Source organism: Myodes glareolus, chromosome 9 (assembly GCF_982192425.1).
Source record: "Myodes glareolus chromosome 9, mMyoGla1.1, whole genome shotgun sequence".
In the NCBI taxonomy this organism is placed as follows: domain Eukaryota; kingdom Metazoa; phylum Chordata; class Mammalia; order Rodentia; family Cricetidae; genus Myodes; species Myodes glareolus.
In genome coordinates this window covers 44,654,330-44,675,264 of record NC_142034.1, presented here as the reverse complement: position 1 = coordinate 44,675,264, position 20,935 = coordinate 44,654,330, and the positions used below count along the sequence as shown (strand labels likewise).

General features: G+C 42.1%; 1 protein-coding gene across 1 annotated transcript in view; it reads right to left on the bottom strand.

Annotated features, from left to right (window-relative positions):
* Positions 1-13,105, bottom strand: part of Nlk (nemo like kinase) — a 128,335-nt gene extending 115,230 nt beyond the window's left edge. Inside the window, exon 1 of the mRNA XM_085695453.2 lies at positions 11,483-13,105. Coding sequence (XP_085551579.1) covers positions 11,483-11,937 — 455 coding nt within the window. The 5' untranslated portion in view covers positions 11,938-13,105. The remainder of the gene's footprint in view (positions 1-11,482) is intronic.
* Between the last annotated feature and the right edge of the window lie 7,830 nt (positions 13,106-20,935).

The following is a 20,935-nucleotide window of genomic DNA, read 5'->3' as shown; positions in this document are numbered from 1 at the left end:
CCCTTCCACCACTTACAACTGACTGCCAGGAAGGTGTAGGTCAGAGTGTTCCAATTTTACGTGGTGCTAGAGATAAAACCCAGGCTCTGTCCTTGCTAGACAAGCACTTTACAAACTGTACTGTATTCCCAGGCTTCATTCTTCCTTTAAACTTTTTAAACAGTTATCTTTAACATCCTATCTCTGTTAACAAGGATTGGTACAGATCTGTGCATAAATCCAAGAGGGGCTAAGGACTAGAACTGTGCTGGTCAATGAGGCAGACAGAATATGTGGCTATTAAAAACCTATACTAAAAGTGCCTAATTCAAACTGAAATGTGCTCTAAGCAAATGGATTTTTGTAGTCTTAGTATGAAAACTGTAAACTATATCATTAATAATTTTTAATAGAAATGACAGTATGCTCAATATAATGAGTTAAATAAAACATATTACTAAAAACAATTCCACCTGTTTCTTTAGCCCTCTTTTCCCACTGTGTCTAGATAATGTAAAACCACACTCATAGCTTTCACTATTTTCCTTCTGGGCAGCATTATATATACTTCACTGAATGCATCCATGAAAGCTCCTTCCCTTACAAAATCACTATGGGAAATCACAGTCTCTCCCTGCAGCAACCTTAAAGCTGGGCCAAAAATCATTTTCTAGGAAGTTCATCTGCAAATTAGTAAGTCCCTTACCCAAGTTCAGAACTTAACTTACAAAGCAATGTAAACACACACTATTGCCCCAGTTATCTTACTTGATGATACACAAACAAAACAAAACAAAACAAACCCAAATATTTATTATTAGGTTTTATTTAAAACTTTAAAAACAAGAGCAGGGCCTGAGGTTGACAAGCCTATAATTACTAACTACTTGGAAGCTTGAGGCACTAAGACGCGGCAGTGAGCTCAAGGCCAGCCTGGGCGACTTTGTGAGTCGTTGTCTCAGAAATAAAATGTATAAGGAGGGCTCAGAATGTACGGAGCTCAGTGGTAAAACTCATTAAGCATGGACAATGCCCAAGGTTCATTTCCCAATTATGCAAAAAGCAAATTTAAGAACCAGTACTGGCAGCAGACAGGCTAAGATGGGACACCAAGGAGTTTTAAGCCAGCCTTGGGAGAAAATGATGAGACCCTGTCTCAAGAAAAAAAATTATTAATAAAAAAGAAAATCATCTCAAATGTTTTTTAAAAAAACCAATCAAATAAAGGCTAGTGGTGCAGGGCTGGAGAGATGGCTCAGCAGTTACGAGACCTACTGGTGTCCCTGAAGAGGACTTGAGTTCAGTTATCAGCAGCTCACAACTGCCTAGAACTCCAGCTTCAGAAGGGGCCACCAGCAGGCCCCAACACGTACACACTCTCACACACACAATTAAAAATAAGTGTTTTTTAAAAGGTTGGTGGGTTTAATGTCTAGTAGAAGAGAAAGGGAGGGGAAAAGAAAGTACGGAGAGGGAGAAACTTTTATTTATTTTTTTTAATATTTATTTATTTGTTATGTATACAATATTCTGTCTGTGTGTATGTTTGCAGGCCAGAAGAGGGCACCAGATCCCATTACAGATGGTTGTGAGCCACCATGTGGTTGCTGGGAATTGAACTCAGGACCTTTGGAAGAGCAGGCAATGCTCTTAACCTCTGAGCCATCTCTCCAGCCCCCGAAACTTTTATTTTCACTGTTATTATTACTATGTTGCGAGGCTGGGGCGTTGTACATGTTCCATGGTAGGTCTTTGGATGCCAGAAGACAACTTGTGAGTTCTGGGTATTGAACCAGGTCTTCAGAATCACACAGTAAATACTTTTACCCACTGAGCTATCTCACTGGTCCCAAAAGAGGAAATCTAAAATCTAAAATCCTGTTTCACTACCATAGCTTCTAACTGCCCAAACAGGCAGGCTTTTCTCTGCTACTGAACATGTACAATTCTCATCAATCAGTAATAGGAGGGCAAGAACAACTGAATATTTGACATCTGGTCTCAATTGCTCAGCAGTTAAGAGGACCTTTTGCAGCCAGGTAGTAGTGGTGGTGGTGCACGCCTTTAAACCTAGCATTTAGGAGGCACAGATAGGCGGATCTCTGTGAGTTCAAGACTAGCCTGGTTTACAGCGTGAGTTCCAGGACAGCCAGGGCTACACAGAGAAACCCTGTCTGGAAAAACAAAAAGAAAGAGCACTTGTTGTACTTACAGAGGACCCAGGTTTAGTTCCCAGCACCCATCACAACTATGTTTAATTCCAATTACAGGGAATCTGACCCACTTCTTGCTTCTCCAGACCAGGCACACACACACATACATACATACATACATGAAGGCAAATATTCAAAATTTTTTACAACTTGTTTTAAAATCTGACCTCAAAGTTGGACAAGGTGACATTTATCTTACACACACACACACACACACACACACACACACACACACTCTAGACAGTGTCTTACGTACTCACGTACCTCATGCTGGTCTCCAACCTCCAACTATGTATATATTTGAGGATAATCCTCCTGTTTCTACCTCCCAAATGCTGAAAATACACAAGTTTATCACACTGTCTGCCTTTATGTGGCTCTGTGCATGCTAGGCAAAGACTTGACCAACTGAGCTTCATCCTAGGCCTTCACTCTTCCTTTATACCCTTGAAACAGTTACCTTTAAACATTTCCATAGTTACCTGCCCTGAAGAAAATTGTTGTGTGGTCACTAGCAGGTTTTACTTACCCACAAATAATGTCATTATGCTTTTCAAATATCAATGCCATTTTATAAGACTCTTAGGAAACAGGATTTTTATACACAAGAAAACCAAGGTTCAGAAACTTTTAATAACTTTAGTAGAGTCACAGGATTGTTGATAGCAAAGTCAGAATGAGACTCTATCTTGTCTTCTGGCAAGCTTAGTTTAGTATTCTATTATGTAATTAGCATCAACAAATAAACTTCTTCCAAAGAAAACAGTATCTGTACACAATAAACATCAAGTTTTCTGGTTTATTAAACTACAAACACAAACTTAGGATCTAAAAAATGTTAGTAACATAGTGTGGCTGATACTTAGAACATTTAAAATCTGGGGCTGGAGAGATGGCTCAGTGCTTACGAGACCTCACTGACTGCTCTTCCAGAGGACCTGGATTCAACTCCCAGCACCCACCAAAAAAAAAAAAAAAAAAAAAAATCCCTCAATCTCGCTCTCTCTCTGCTTCTCTCTCTCTCTCTCTCTCTCTCTCTCTCTCTCTCTCTCACACACACACACACACACACACACACACACACACACACTTCGAGGGAGAAACCAGATACAATCATTCTTTCAAAAGCCGTCAATGATCTCTTAATAAATGCAGTGGCCTTTTTTCCATGCTAATTTTCCTGGACTTTTAATGTGAACCAACTTTCACCCCTATTCTAACAGCCTCTTACCACACAGGGCTGTCACCCATGGGGAATGCATTTCCTATCTGACTGAACTTTAGTCTGGCCTCCAGCAACCTCTTCCAGCACAGCAGAACATCCCCCAAGGCTCAGGCAGTCCCTAGCAACTCTACCGTTTAATTTAAACGTTCAAAGAATTAAATCTAATCCATCATTCTCTTACTTAAAAACTTTCAAGAGCTGTCATTTACAGGGTTTCAGTCTTTTTTTTCCGTTCTCACTCCCCCCACAAGAAATTCATTTTAAAAACTGGAGAGGGAGGGGCTTTTCGGTTGGTAAAGTATTTGTCATGCAAGCATGAGGACCCGAGTTTAAATCCCCAGAACTCATTTTAATCAGGGTGGGAGCATGGACCTGTAATCCCAACGCTGTGGAAGCAGAAACAGGATCTTAGGGCCTGCTGCTCAGTAAGAGACCCTGTCTCAAAAAAGATACAAGACACCCAGCATCAACATCTGGCACACATGCAAGCACACACACACAGCAGCAGCAGCAGCACAAAAATAAAAATTTTTGAAAGTTCATCTAATTATTTCCCTTGTGTGATTATAATACTATAGATACCGTGTAAGTATATATGGTACCTTCTTCATGAAAAGATGAAGATTCTTGCCCTATCACCCTACCACGTCAATAACCTCCACCTCAGCGTGACAGTCCAACCTTTTTTGGCTCTAGCTTGCATCTCCTACCACCCAATGTGCAACATTTTCTGCAACCACCTACTATCATAAAAACACAACACAAATTTACATAAAGAAACTGCCTATTTGCCAATAAGCAGGCTTTCTTGCATGAATAGCTTACCTTCCACAAGAATCCCTTCTCTAAGCTCTCAATAATATCCAGGGTCCACCTAGCTTGCTGCATTCATGGCACTAAATTATAACTACCCATTTACAACTTGCTCTCCCAAACACAGTGACTAGGACACACACAATACACTAGTATTATGAGAAGTGAAAATACTGCATTAAGATTGTTGTTTCAGTTTTGTTTTGTTGAATTTTAGTTTTGTTTTTTAGATAAGGAATCCTTCTGAGCCCAGGGTAGCCTGGAACTCGTTATGTGGTCCAGACTGGCCTTGAACTTACAGCATTCCTTCTGCCTCAGTCTTCTGAGTGCTGGGGTTACAGACTAGAGATTGAGACATTATGCTCATCTTCCTAACTTGTTTCAGTTTTTACTAAGGTTTTATGAACTACCTGAGAGTAAGAACACATTTTTCAAATTACTTAGCTACTACAAACTCCCTCAAGATAAGATCAGGACCTTTAGAAGACAAGCTAATTCCCTGTAGCTCAGGACAACACACCACAGACAGAAATGACAGAAGCAGCTCGAAAGAGGCTTCCAAAGTCAGCCGCAGAACTAAACATCCTTATTTTACTGTCTCCTGATAGTGCCAGTTCATAGCAAGCTAACAAAAAAAAAATATGGACTACTGAGTTCCAAGTACCAAAAACTTTCACTGTCTGACAGTAGATTTAGCTAAACTAATTCAAAATACAGACGCGAACCTAGGTGTAAGAAAACATCACTACTACCCATATCAGACATCCCTGCACACACTACTCCCGCTCACACCATTACAATGAACTGCTCAAGCTCACTCTCAGCACAGTTGGTCCTTAGAAGTCATCTTTCTAGAGCTTCAGAGTGCTAGAATTCTGCTGATATTTCTTGCCCAGGCGCCTCTGAACTCACAATGAAATCTATCATGACTTCTCACATACTGACTGAGTACATTGTCACGGATGCCTCAGGCACTCCCTACGTTATCCCCAGCAACAACAGGATCACAGTGACAAGCTCTTTTGGTTAGGAAATCATTGTTGATGTGCATTAGATGGCCCAGTTAACAAATAATTCACTGAAGTAGTATGGACACACAGGGAATCGTAACTAAAACTCATTCCACTTACTGGTTAGGAGACAAATGGAAGAAATTGCTTTAACCTTGACAATTTCCATCAAATAAAGTAAATCAGCATATTAAGGCAACATACACGATATGAAGTTGATCCTTGAAACGCTAATACATCAATAAACCTGATTTTGGTTTTTCAAGATAGGGTTTCTCTGTACAACCTTGGCTATACTGGAACTCACTCTGTAGATCAGGCTGGCCTTGAACACAGAGATCTACCTGTCCCTGCCTCCTGGAAATAGGGAATAAAGGCATGAGCCACCATCACCCAGCTATAAGCCTGATTTAAAATAAAAAAAAGATTTAAAACAATAAAACGGCCGCCACTCGATTATACCACAGAAGTCAATAAAAACTTGGAAAAGTTCAAGTTATAAAAGAAAACATACCAGTAGGCTAGCAGAGGTCATTTTACATCAAAGAATAATTTTAATCTTCAGATGTCATGCTTTGCAAGAAAAAAAATCTATATTCACACATATTAATGCACAGCAAATGGAAAGGAGGACTGTATCAGCCCCCAAACTGGTGCCCAAGAAGTCATCTAACTTAGAGATATTGTTGTTTTAGCTGGTCTGAAAGGTAGTTTTTGAAATGTACTTCTTATTTTCAAAGAAAATGAAGAGTCTTTTTGCCAGACAGTGATGGTGTTACACACCTTTAATCCCAGCACTTGAGAGGTAGAGGCAGAAAGATCTCTGTGAGTTCAAGGTCAGCCTGGTCTACAAAGTAAGTTCCAGGGCACCCAGGGCTACACAGAGAAACCCTATCTTGAATAAAACCAGGAAAAAAAATTATGTTTTTCTAAGTTGATATTTAGTAGTATATCATGAAATTAATTTCCAATAATAAAACAACTTTGCTCTTTGTTATACTGCAGGGTTTTTTTAAACACAGTATGGACAAATCTCCAGAATTGAACTCTAAAATCATTTTGAATGTTACAGACTACAGGCTCTCAATCACCAAGAAACAGATACAGTAATATGGTACTGTGTAACTTTTATCCTCTGACTCTTCTTTGTTTATGATCAAGATCCTGGAGTTTCTAAAGCTATGTTTATTTGTAGTTGAATTAACAATATAGATTTCCACACTGCTAGTTTCAGACGGATGCTCTGTTATGTCTACAAGAGCAACCATTTCCTTTTTATGGCGCAGGCTCTGCTTCTTTAAAGCTCTCTGTACAAAGCAGACCCCCCCCCGCCCCTCCTGCAACCACAGTGCCTGTTAATCTCAGCTGATAGAAGAGAAACTTCTCAACACTACAGATTCTTAACTTGGAAAACAGTAGCAAAATACACTTTTAGTGTACTATTCTGAAGTAACTAAATCAAGAATTTCCCCCAAACATCACAAAAGCATTCCCCAATTTTTCCAACATCTAATTTCTTATGTACAGAGTAATAGGACCACAGAAAACACACCTCTAATTTTCACAAGATGAACAAGTTAGAAATCTCTGCCATGCATGAAAGTTTACACTGAATAATTTTTCATTTAATCACACACATCTCCCCACCTCACAGGAAATTTACTTTTCATCTAAACACTAGTGAATTTCCGCTAAAGCAATTTGGACAGTGATGACATCCTTCACTTGTTACTCCTCAGTATGTAAATCCACAGTCGTTTCTACAGGGGCTCAGAAGATGACTAGAACACTTGCTAAACTACCCATACTACCTGTTCTGTTATCTGATTGAGAGAGCACAAGAGCATTTTCTCCTTGGCTCTGAATTCAACCTTCTTTATCTCCTTGGCATGAGTATGACTGAGGGGGACACTGTATGGTAGTTTAAAGTCATGCCTTCTAAAATAATTTCCAGGTTGATATCACATGGAAAATCTGACAACCTAGGAAGACTCTTTCAGAACATTAACAAAGGCATCTTGTCCCTTTTTTTTAACCAGCAATAACTACAATAGCATACACTAAGGATTTACAGTATACTAGATATATTAGTCTATAAGGATCTCGTGATGTAACTCCACCACCAATTCTAACATAAGTACTATGAGGGACCGAAATAGTAAATTATCAAGATCACAAAGCTTAGCGATAAGTCACTAAGTGTCACCACAGTGATGGTGAAGTTTTGAAATACAGATAAAAGTAACTTGCTAAAGGTATTAAAATAAAAACATTCAAAGCTTCCCAACTATATTTGAAGTACAAAGACAACAGACTGGGTGAATCCAAGGATCTTTGATCTTTTAATTAATCAGACAAGTCAAAAGCTAAAACATTAATTTTATAAAGTAGAGGCTTTTCTTGGACTCACTTTTATCAAGGAAGCATGTAGCATTAATCCAATCCATATTTTATGTTGACAGTGTCAAAACCGCCTGGGCTTAGCAGCCCTCAAACTGCTCTCATGTGGTCAGCTTACTCCAATTCTTTAAACTATACACTTTATAAGACCCTAAAAAGCACTTTGTCCCAAAGTTGTCACATTTTTTAAAGCATGGTATTTTTCTCTAGCAAAGGTGAACTACAGACAAAGGGATACATTTATATTATCTTTACCAAATGACAAAAGTTAGTGTGTTTTGTTTCTGTATTATGAAAACGTCCGTATGAGCACACAGAAGTCCTGACATTTGATAATGCAGGTCGAATTATATATGCTGTTTTAAGAGCCAATGAGCAACATCTATCATTGGCTACCCCTGATCACATTACCAGGTAAGCTGGAACCTTTACTCTGAGATAAAACACAGCAGACAGTTGTTAATGAAACCTTAATTGAACTGTCAAAGCACCATCTTTACCAGCAAGCTAATGGGTAACTCACTATTTTTACACAACTGTCCAAGACTGATATGTTATTCTACTAGTAAAATTCAGAAGAAACATAAATCAATTCAGGAACACTAAATTGTTCAGTAATAAATCTGAATGGTAAAATACTGCATCATTTCTATGACTATTGCTCCCTGGCTGCACTGAAAACTAGTATAAAACACTTATATCCACCTTTTGGCTATTAGCTAGTACCCCAAGGTGCATGTCCATAAAAAGAAATGGGGGCAGATATAATTCCCTGTCATAAACTATGCCAGGAAAGTATTCAAAAAATAACTGTTTGAATCTAAGTGAATCTTATCATGCCCAGATAATTACATATAGAGTATTGGCTTAAATGATGTATTACTAGAAGGATATTTTTATCTTCTGTTTAATTATTTTAGGAAATAATTGTTTCAGGTGCAAAAAGAACTTTTTAAATCAAAATGAAAAAGCCTGTTTTAGTAGGGTAAATGGTGAAAATCCTCACCAATCTCAGTTCACTACTGGCAATTTACGCTGCTTTGGTTATCCAATCTCTAGTTTTAGCGATCTTAGGTCACACTGCAGTTAAATTCCAAGTAAGCAATTCAGACAGTAAGTCATCAATATGTAAATATAAAAATAGAAAAGCATTTGCATACTAAAAACACACACCTGGTACTCTTTCCCTTTTTCAAACTAAATTGTATTTCACCTAAAAGAACTAATAAAAACATCCCTGCAAGAACTAGCAAAACCTGATTGTGAAATAAGACAGATCAAAAAGAAAAAAATTTGGATTTAAGAAAAAAAAACAAAACAAAAAAAAACAAACCATTCGAGGACACAGCAAGATGGCAGCCACTGACAAACCAAGGAGAGAAGCCTCAGAACGACCCCAACCCGCTGTCACCTAGATCTTGATTTCCAGCCTCCAGAACTGAGAGAAATAAATGCCTATTGTTTACGCCAAAACAAAGAAGTCAGTAGATCAATCAATCAACCAACAAAGAAGTCAGTAAGTCAAAAAAGCGGGTAAGATGCTATAGCACCATTCTAGGCGCTAGAGAGAAAAAAAATGACTTCTAGACCGGGGTTCTCAACACATGGGTTGCAAACCCTTTGCAGATGGAAGGATGTTTTCACAGAGGTCGCCCGAGACCAATGGAAACCAGGCATTTACACAGCAGCTAAGCACAGTTAGGAGGTAGCAACAAAACTTAATTTTACGGTTGGGGTCACCACAACATGAGGAACTGTATTAAGGGTCACAGCTTTAGGGAGGTTGAGACTCACTGTTCTAGACTAAACATAGTCTGGTACTTCTGCAATTCCAGCACTCAGAGATAGCGGGATCACACCAAACTTGAGGCCCAGCACTGTATGTAGTTGAGCTGTAGGCCAGTATTGAGACTTTGTATCCAGTATTGAGACTTTGTATCCAGTATTGAGACTTTGTATCCAGTATTGAGACTTTGTATCCAGTATTGAGACTTTGTATCCAAAAGTTACAAAAAAAGTACTTTGCTATATAGCTCTTATTCTCAAGGAACTTACACTGTATTCAGTAAGGGAAGGCAAACCACAAACCACAGAGGATGGTGTCAGAGGTGTATGTCAAGTTCATGGTGCAAGGGCTAGCCTATGAATCTCCAGGATGGATTCCTGCCGAGCACTTGCAGATAGGAGCGACTGCTAACACCCACTAGCACAACGTTTGCCAGATGAGAAGCTAGAGCACTCCCTTTCAGTCTTCTTTATTCTTGCCACAAATCTGAAGTTAAAACTTCTACAAGTCACCTCGCCTTGACAGAAAGGTAGTGAGTAAATACTAAAAACCATTTCCCTTGCTGTATTCCTGGTTTTCAGCACTGACACAACCACATCTAGAAAATCCAGATACTCAAAGTTTGTAAAATGGCAAGAGTCAAAGCGAGGAACCAATTTTCTCCTGCTCTCCTCCCATCCCCCAGAGTTTGGAAAACCTCAAGGGTTAGGCAAGGAATGGAAGTTCATAGTGAAGTCTCCGGGGAGGGTGCTGTGGAAGAGAAAGAGGAAAGCAGGAACAAGCAGGTCCCTGAACAGGGTGACTGAAAAGGAACCATTATGGCCTACACTCTTTCCCACTAGGAATCCCACAGTCCCCGGAGAAGCAAGAAAGCAGCAATAACCTCCTTGCAGGCTAGCTGAGGAAAAACTGGGCTCTGTTTTCTTCATTTTAAAAGAAGAATCAAGAATCAGCTCACTTAGGTGCCAAGACTATAAATTCTGAAACATGAAGATAACTAGCTGCTATGCAAATGACACCAAGCTGAACTTCAGCCTTAGAAACAAAGACGAAAAGAAATTATTTACAGACTAGTTTCAAGGAGTTCCTTTTTTCGTGACAGGGACTTTACTGGACATTAAGAATCTGCGTTTGCAAGCACTGAAAATAAGAAATCATCTCTCTACACTGAAATTCTTAATCCTGAAGAAATCCTCAGTTCGGTCTGTGCTTCACCAATCTTCCTAGGAAGAGCAAATATGCAAAGAGGTTGCATCTAAGAAATCTTCAGACTTTCAAGCACACCTGACTACTAGCAAAAGTTGCTACCAGAACAACTGACCAAGGACTAAAAGCACCCTAACAGTCGGTGACACCACATCACCACAAATGTGGGCCACGGCATAGCTCCAGTCTACTAACCTCATTTGTGCTGCTCGTGTGCGATGCTATATTTAATGCATTCTTATCAGAAGGTTAAGCTACATACTTCCCAACTTTAGCTTCATGGTTTAAAATAAGCCACTCAAGTGATGATTTTTTAAAAAAAAAAAAAAACTGGTTCAACAATGAAACCTACCTTTCTTCAAAAGACCGAGATCACAAAGTAAGGTATGAAAAGTCATAGTGGGCCAGAAAGTTGATGATACTAAGAATATTCTGCTGGGGACTACCATAAAGAAACCAAGTTGGGGGAGTCAGTTGTTGACACCTTCCGTAACTGAGCGGCCAATCAAAACTACCACACGTGAGAGATGACCACGGTCTTTGTCGGAGTATGTAGCACACTCACTTACACTACTTTGGAGGAGTATCTTACACTCACTGAGGTCCTTCACAGGCACGGTTAACCAACAATCTGCAAACGTATGTCACTCAGGAGACAAGGCTCCACTACCACTTGTCATGTCTCAAAACAGTGCAGGCCCAGAGAGCCAATACACCAGGCCTCATCACCAACGAGGGTGGCTCCTCAAGTGGAGTTGAGCAGCTTGCTCTCCTTTGGTCAAGAGGAAGTAAATCAGGAACCGTGGACTGCCCAGTGAAGACCATGTGGAGCCGTGGTTTTGATACTCACCAGACAACACCAAAGGCTCCATATCCAATAGGTCTATCCGGCTCAATGTCCAGCTGCTGTTGATGATGCGAGTGTTGATGATGGTGCGCCTTCACGGTTGCAGCTGCAGCAGCCTGGACCTGAGCGGGGGCTGCCGCAGCTGGTCCAGGAGCCTGACCCGGTGCCGGTGATGGGAAATATGGCTGTTGTTGCCCAGGGTTTAACATGGCTGCGGCTGCGGCTGCTGCTGCAGCGGCCGCAGCTGCCGACGACGTGTGCTGCTGCACGGGGTGGACAGCAGCAGCCGAGCCCGGATGAAGGTGGTGCTGAGGGTGGTGGTGGTGGTGAAGGTGAGGAGGAGGAAGGTGTGGAAGATGGTGGTGATGGTGGTGGTGGTGACCTGCTGCTGCTGCAGATGTGCCGCCATTGTAAGCCGCCATCATTTTTGCGTTGGCTCTTGCGCCACAAAGAGACATTCAAAAAATAATGCCCTTTGATTGGAAAGCAAACTGGGTCAAGCTGTCATTTGGCCATTTAAAAAAAAATGAAGAAAAGCACTCACTCCACCTCAAAAAACATAGAGCGTAACTGGCTTTATGTCTTCATCAGTCAATCCAGAGAAGTTAGAGGATCTTGGGTGTTGGATCTTTTGGGTAAGAGTGTGTGGAAGGGTGTGGGTTGACAAAATAAAAGTTAAAAACATAAAATAAGGGGGGAAAAAGGAAAAGAAAAAGGAAAAAGGGCCCCTTCCCCCCAGGATTCCTGCCACAAGTGGATACTAAAACTCCATTCTTAATGGGGGGGAGGTTCCAACTTTGAATGTGGGAATAAAGGCCAAACCTCCCGAACCCCTGAACTCCACACACGAAAAGGATCTGGTAACACACCACCCTTGGAATCTTGTAAGAGGGTTGACTCATCTACCCCTTCCATTCCCACATCCTTTTCTAAACACCTCCCACCTCCTCAAAAACACAATTAAAAAAAAAAATTCCAACCACTCTAATAAATCAAAAAGATGAGGGGAAATTGTCAGGGAAACCAGCTTCCAGTTTCCCCCCCCTCGAATTCTCAGGCCCTCCTACATCTCCCCCTACTCCTAGTCTGGTTGACCTGTCTGGGGGTGGGGGGGGGGGGAGGACCAAACTTTACTGGGCAGAATGAGCCAGGGAAGGAGGTTGGAAGAAGAGAGTGAGGCGAGGAGGCGATAGCCAGGACAGAAGAGGAGAGAGAGAACGCCGGCAAAAGTGAAGGGAAGGAGGTGCAGGGAGGGAATGAAAGAGCGGTGGGCAGCACTCGGACGCCCAGACACAGGGAACCGCCCCGGGAGGAGGTGAGGGTCCCGGGGCCAAAGAATAGGAGCCCCGGGAAGCGGGCGGGGGACGGTCGGAAGCGGGCTGACTCCTGCCCCCGCCGCCGCCGGCTGCTTGTGCTGAGGAGGGTTGGGGGGGAGAGCGGGTGGGTCCCCCGCGCGACGGCCCCTGCAGGGCTCAAGGCTGCTCCGTCTCCCCCCCTCCCCCCCACCCGGCTTCCGTGCCCACGGTCGCTTTCTCCACAGCCGCCGTGGCCGCTTTCTCTTCAGCCGCCGCCTTCTCAGCCGCCAGTGCCGCCGCGGCCGGACTCACCTCCCCTAGCAAAGCCGGATAGAGCGGAGCCAGCGGCGGACACGCGCAACCAGCAGCCGAGGCCCCGCCCCCGCCTCACATTGACCGGCTCCCCTAGCCAATCCACGCCCACCTGTCCGCGACCGCCTCCAATCCCTGGCCGGAAGCTTCAGACAGGCGCACTGTCCGACCAGTGGTAACCAGGTGTGGGTCTCCTGGGGAAATCCCACCCCCGATTCGGGATGGGCAGACAGGCAGACCAACCAAAAGGCAAATCTCGACCTGATCGACAAGGCTGAAAGCCAATTAAAAACCAAAGCTCTCCGTGACTTTTTTTTTTTTCTTTCGCCGCTCTCCTCTTTTCTTTTTCTTCTTTTATTTTTTTGGCAAGAGCAGGAAGCTGCGTGCTAATCCCGCCTGCAAGATCTTAGAAGAGAGGGGCGGAATGAAAAAAACCAATCATAAGCCAGGAACAAAGAACAGAGAAACCAATCCTTGGGTTGAAGACCAAGTGGGATGAAACTGAGTACAGACAGACATATAACTGGACAAATAAGAAATAAAGATTGACATAGGTCCCGCCTTTCACATGTCCTATTGGGCAGGATTGTGGAGAATTTGCTGTCAAATCGTAGACGACATCTTCAGGAGGCGGGGTCAATGGAAAGGGGTGTGGTTTGGTGTAGGCGGGACTTAGAAGAAGAAGGCGGAGTCCAAATCATCACTGGTCCATTGATAGGAGCCATCTACAACTCTAAGGCATAAGATATGGGATAAATAGAAGGAGCAAAAAAGCATATTGAGATTCAGAAACTCAAGGTTCAATTTACTTAATAAGAAGAAACTCAGTAGATGCGTCGATTAACCTTGATTTTGACCAAAAAAAGGCTTTTTTTTTTCAATATACCCTCACAACAGACTGCAAAATTTATACAAATTAAAACTCAGAAGAAAAAAAAAAACAGTTAAAGTCCCAAGCAGTAAGATTCTCCCAAAGTTTTCTGGCCAAGTAAGTTCCAGTTATTGACATTTTACTAGATCATCATTCTTTGGTATTATTTCACTTAGACTGTAATTACTCTTAAATATTAGACTAACAACCATTATTCTGAGTAAAACTGTGTACCAAAAACCTGGTGGCTGTCTTTTACTCCTCTTTGCCTATCCACTCCTCCCCTTCCTATCAAGAAAGTAGTCTTAAACACTCTGAACATCTCTCCATTCCCACTTCTCATTCACCATGGTACCACCGAACTTTTAACATGGTAGCATATTTAATGCTTCTCCCTCTGCCAGCAGCTCTCCTTTAAACCAATGGTTGTTGAGGACACAGTAAACTTTTCAGCTCCCGTTATCTGTACAACTGCTGCCCATAAGTTTGCTCATTAAACCAAGGAAAAAGGAATGGGGTTTCCAAGAGAAATCATGATTTGTGAAAGATTCCGGGGACATGAAAGATGATATATTTCAGAGTCAATGTGATTTTGAAATGTAAGGAATTGCTTTGGGTTGAGTTAGATAGAAGTATGTTACTGATCTGTATTCCTGAACTATTAAACATAAATATGTAGCCAGGCATAACAGCACATGCCTTTAATTCCAGCACCTGGGAGGCAGAGGCAGATGAATCTCTGTGAGTTCAAGGCCAGCCTGGTCTACAAAGAGAGTTCCAGGACAGCAAGGGCTACATAGTAAGACACTGTCTCAAAAAACAAGCAAACACACAAATATCAATACGCGTGATAAGTAATAGTTTCTCTTGAAAAACAAACCATTTACAAACAAGTACATAAATAAGGGAAAAAATTCAGTAGTCTACTTTTATCTGAGGTTTCGGTTTCTATGATTTCAGTTATCCATAATCAACTGTAATTAAATAGAAGATTCCAGAAATAAACACGTTTTGAAAGGCAGACCATTCTGAGCAGTGGAATGAAATCATGACTTAGCCCTTCAGGCATCAGATCGTTTCCCACATATTGCAGGGTTTATGTAGAAGCAGCACCATGAGGCGGTCTACTCTTTCACTTCTCCTCACTTCCTCTATCACACAGACATTGTATTACCTCAGCTCATTCCAAGAAACATTGGGAGAACAGGTTTTTGAAAGTGGGGCCACGTTCACATCACAGGTGTTACAGAACACAGAATACAACCTGAGCACCCTTTAATCTGAAAATCCAGAACTGGAAATATCCCTAATCTAAAACTTTTCAAGGGTGTGTGTGATACCACAAGTGAAAAATCCCAGGCCAGGCAGTGGTGGTGCATGCCTTTAATCCCAGCACTCAGGAGACAGAGGCAGGCGGATCTTTGTGAGTTCGAGTCCAGCCTGGTCTACAAGAGCTAGCTCCAAGACAGGCTCCAAAGCTACTGTCTCAAAAACCAAAAAAAAAAAAAAAAAAAAAAAAAGAGAAAAGAAAAAGAAAAATCCCTTTCCTGATGTCCTGTGACAGATCACAGCCATCAAAATGCGGGTACACTGAAATATTATTACCTTAATCCTTGAAGTTGCCTTCAGGCTATACATTTAAGGTTTATATGAAATATAAATGAATATTGAGTTTAGAGTTGGATTCCAGCCCCAAGATATTATTATATATATAAAGGTATCAAAATCCTAAAAACAAAAATCCCAAATCTGAAACACTTCTGATCCCAAGAATTAAAGCTAATGGCTGTTCAACTGTTCTAGTTCATAATTATTGCTATTTCATCTTATTGCACCTAATTTATAAATGAAACATTATCAAAGGCATGTATGTACAGGGGAAAAAAAGAATGTCTGTAGGGTTTGGTTCTAGTCACGGTTTCAGGCTCTCACTTAGGTTTCTTGGAATCGTTCCCTGTGGTTAGCGGAGAACAGTGTACAAGTCTGACCATGCCTCTAGCCTTGAATAAAGTCAATAAGCATAAATAGCCTGGCACGGGTTGCTTCCTGTCTACTCCAGGGGACCTCCCTCTCACTTCTACCCTCTCTGCTTGAGACAGTCTAAATTTCCTTCACTTCCTAACATGCTTTGATGTCTCTAAGATGTCATGGTTCATTTTCAGCTTTAAAGATCTCTCAACCATGCTCTGCTCCTCGAGTGCATCCTCCGGGCTTCCGGGAATTTCACGTTTTCTTTTGGAACGCTCTTTACTGCCCCTCCTCTAGACTATGACTCTATTATAGATCTTCATGGCACTGCCTCCCTCAAGTCCTGAGATCTCTATTCTAATTGCTTATTGAGTTTGGCCAGAACAGAGAGCTTGTCTGTCTCACTTAATGTCGGATACCCTGTTCATAGGACAGTGCCTGAAAAAAAGCAAAGACACTGGAGAGCTGTAGGAGCTACTCGGGTCAGGGAGAGTCGGGACAAACTCGAGGACTGTCATCTGCTGGCTCCGTGTTTCTGGCAACTTAACAAACCTTTCTCAGTCGCCTCCACTGAAATAATGATACGTGCTTCATTAAGTTGATGGGAGGATGAAGTGAGGTGACGTGCTGAAAAGTGCTTAGCAAGGAATGAAGTTCAATATTCATTAATTCCGGTCTCCTCTCACTCCCAAGCAATGCTTGGGACACCTCTGCAGTTTTCTGGCCTCACAACAGTCTCCTTTAGTCTAGTTTTTGAGAAGCTTCTTAGGCACTCAAGGTCTGTTGAGTCGGTCCAAAATCTACAGAGTTAGAATTTGAATGGGAAGGAAGAACTGGGCTCTGGTTAACCAGTCCTCCGGGTAATGCTGTCCTGAGGTTGGAAGGTCACTAGACCAGAGGAAAGGGACTTAGTCTTCCCAAAATTGACTTTTAGCCTTTTGAAGGTACTTCACTGGAATGCCAGTAACTCATTAAAGAGCTGTATATCTATTTTGAACAAAAATTTCCACCTAAAGTGAGCACACTCCAGGTGCTACCCAAAGGGAGTAGACTCCTGAGAGAGATTAGTGCAGACAGCTTCTGATGGGGGATGCATGGAAGTGGGCATCAGTTGTACCAGCAACTGAGTAAGAAGCTGAGGCAGAGGGATTATGAGTTCCCCACCACCCTGACATGGTGAAACTCTTGTCTCAAAAACAAAAAAAACCAACAAACAACAACATACTCCCAAGAAATCATTATAGCTTTGATTTCTAATTTTTAAGTATAATTTAAAATGCCTGTTGAAGCTGGACATGGCAACTAATGCCCTTAATTCTGGCATTCTGTAGGCTGTGTCAGGAGAAATGCCACAAACAAGGTCAAGGCCAGCCTGAGCTCCAGTACAAGAACCTGCCCCAAAAAATAAATAAATAAATAAATATAAAAATAAAAGGAACACACAAAATTATCTGGATATGATTTACTTAACCCAATATATGAAAAATACTGTAACTTTAATATGTAATAAATATTTTAAAAGAGACAGAGACATACATGCATATGCTACAAGGTCTTTGAAATCTGTATGCATTTTCACTCACATAAAGTGCCACCCAGCTAAATTAAAAGCTCAGTTTCAGGTGACACATTCCTGTAAACCTAGGTGTTCAGATTGCTGAGATAGGTAGAAGCTAGCTTGGATGACAAAGCAAGTCCCAGAACAACCAGGCTGAAGAGGAACGCCATCTCTTAAAAAAAAAAAAAAAAAAAAAAAAGATCCATTCCTTCATTCATTCTAGTCCTCTTTCAAACACTAGTTATTTTCTGAGGGTTCATTAGCCACTTGTGGCTAGCAGCTACTTCATTAAACAGCAGAGATCTAAACCTTGGCTTTGAAACTTTGCCCTGCCCCTCCCTGACTAGTTACTCGACCTTGGCAGGTGCCTTAGCCTATCTTGGAGAGACTGTGTTTGTCTGAACAGAGAGGATCCCTCTCTTCTTCAGCTGTGGTGATCAAAGAGGCAATCCACAGAAAGTATGTAGCCTGGGGCTTGTTGGCTCCTCATCAGTGGCAGTAAGTGGGATGGTTATTATTAGTATTACAATCCAAGGTCAAGCATCACAAGTCAGATGAGAAATAGGCTGTGGGCTTGGCTCAGCTCATAGCCCCGGCATTCTAGCCACATAGGGTGCCTGTCCCCTTAAACATCTCACCAGACAGTATAATTTCCGGCCCTTCCCATCCTATTCCATTTTCAGGAGCTGAGCATGATGAACGAGGAGAAGTCGGAAGTGAGTCAGCAGGATAGCACTTAGAGCCTAAAAAAGCAAGCAGGACATCAGAATGCATAAGCAGGAATATAATGTGCAGGAAGTGCGAGCTATCTCCCCTCTCTTCTAAGAACTGGCTCTCCTCATGAGTTGTCTGCAGCTTCTTTGTACAGGATGGGCCAGGACCAGGAGGATTAAAGGACAGCAAAGAGAGTTATCAACACCAGTTACCCCATGTGATACATCACCAATACAGACATTCTGCAAATAAAGAAGCTGATTCAGAAGCCTTTGGAAAACTCATACAGCTGGTGGGTGACAGAGCTGGGACTGGCCAGCTCCTATCATACCTCTCTCCTTTCCACTGAGGTTCACAGTTGGAAGGAATAGTCGGTCGGGAAACGAAGCTTTGGAAGAATGGACTAAGGGAAAGGATATCCAGAAAGTGCTTTCCCTTGGAAGTCTAGCAGCTTTCTTTACCAGGTACATGAAACATTAGCACTTTTGCTCAAAACCTTGCTTGGTGGCCTGGTAGGAACACCTGGGACCGTGCCTCCCCAACCCTTTCCAGGTCATACCATATGTCCAGACTATCATCCTTCTACCTCCCAAGTTGTGCTCAGAGATCACTCATGAAGACTGTCTCTGATATCAGGTTCTCTAATTCTCTCCCTTCTCTTGACAAATTCACCCAGTGAGCAGTGAGCACGCAGCATTGATTGGAAACACGTGCTCTGGCTGTGTTTCTTCTTGTGTGACCTTGGGGGAAGAATGCTTTTGAACTTTGGTTTCCTGGTCTGTGTGGTGAAGAACGCGATATAGAGATGGTTAGGAAACTTCAGTGTCTGACTCAGCCTAGGTCGCTTCCTACCTCACTTTTCTCCCTCATTCACTCACCATGACCCCAACTATCTCCATCCCCTGGGGTCTGGGGTTGTTCAGGAAGTTGGCCTTGGGAATGAAAAGTGATGCTTAGATCTTGGTCAATTGTAAATACTTCTCCCCATTCCCCTCATCCATTTCTTATCTATCTTCAGGTCTTCTATCAGTCTGTGACAGGGACATAAAGTTGTCACTACTGAAATAAAGCTGGAAGCTGGAGACACTGGAGAGTAAGCAAGGCTGCAGACCTCTAAGGCATTTGGCAATGCTGCATTTCAAAGGGCACATCCAGGACTAGATAAAGGAAAGCTCTAGAAGAAAAGCCACAGAGGTCCAAGAAAGAATTTGTGATTGGCAGGAGAGAAATGGATAGAGGCAGGCATGGAAATACAGCAAAATGTCAGGAGGTAATAGTTACTAGGACTGAGACAACAAAGACCAACAATGCTCATAGTCGTGTGCTGGGGACAGGGAGAGATCAAACAAGTCTGAGTTCATTGCTGCCTGATCCTTCTCTACAACTACAGTAACCCTTCACCTACCTCAACCACGCAGCCTCGAAGTCCCAGGACAATTTCTTCTGCATGTCTCTGAGGACTTTGGCCTCATCTTACCTCTCCCTACCTTTTAGCCCTGTTCCAAATCCCAAGAGCAAACCTTAGCCCTGACTTGACTCTTTGACCATGTGAATCAGCCAAGTACCTACATTTCCTTCTTAGGCAAAACAAAGATAAACATTTTGAATTAAGATTACTTTTGTTTTGTTCATTTTGGCTCAGTTTGGTTTTTGAAGTGGGGTCTCATTTTGCTCAGGCTGATGTTGATCTCTGTAGTTAAGGTTGGCTTTGAACTCCTAATCCTCCTGACTTCACCTCCGAAATGCGAGATGACAACTAGGCACTACCATGCCCAGTTTTAAAATGAGTTTGGAGTTGGGGAGATGGTAAGGTTGGTAAGGTTCCTGCCATGCAAGCGTGAGAACCTGAGTTTGACTCCCCAGCACTCACACAGAAGCTAGGTGCAGTGATAACACTAGCACATGCTGGAGGGAGAGGTGGATTCTGGGGGCTCACTGGCTAGCCTCTTCAGTCAGTTGGAGAGCTACTGGGCCAGTGAGAGGTCCTGTCTCAAAACACAAGATGGAGAGAGGTTAAGGAAGACATTGGATGTCATCTTGTGGCCTACACACATGTGCATGCACACCCAAAAGCACATGTGCACAAACAGAAGCACATCACACACACATATAAATTAAATTTATTTGTAAAAATTAGTTTTAAAATAGACTATAAATCCTGATAAGGGGCTGCAGCAGAGTGCTCGCCTAGCATGTGTAAGGCCCCGGGCTTGCCCTCCAGCACTGTAAAACAACAGCAATAGTGATGATAACAATAACAAATAAATAAATCATCATGCTCAACCTTTGGAGGTGTCAGTTATTACTTTGACTTCTTAAATATTTTTCTTCCTTTCTTTCTTTTAACTAGCTCTTGCTACGTGACTTCGTGACTTAGGCTGACCTTGAACTCAAGAACTTCTTGTTTCAACTTCCCAAGTACTGAGATTATAGTTGTGAACCTCCACAGCCAGCCTTAAATCTTAATAAACAAAACAAAAGTATAGCTCATAAATATTAGACACAGCAATAATATGAGAGACATTCATGATGTAATACAGGAATGTGCTATAGATCTATTTTTTCATCTTGGAATCCAATACAGGTTTTTGGTTTGGGGGTCTTGGGGGTAAAGGGTTGGTTGGTTGGTTTCTGTTTTGAGACAGGGCCTTATATCATAGGCTGACCTTGAACTCACTATGTGAACTCCTAATCATGCTACCTCCACCTCCCAAGTGTTGAAATTATAGGTAAACACC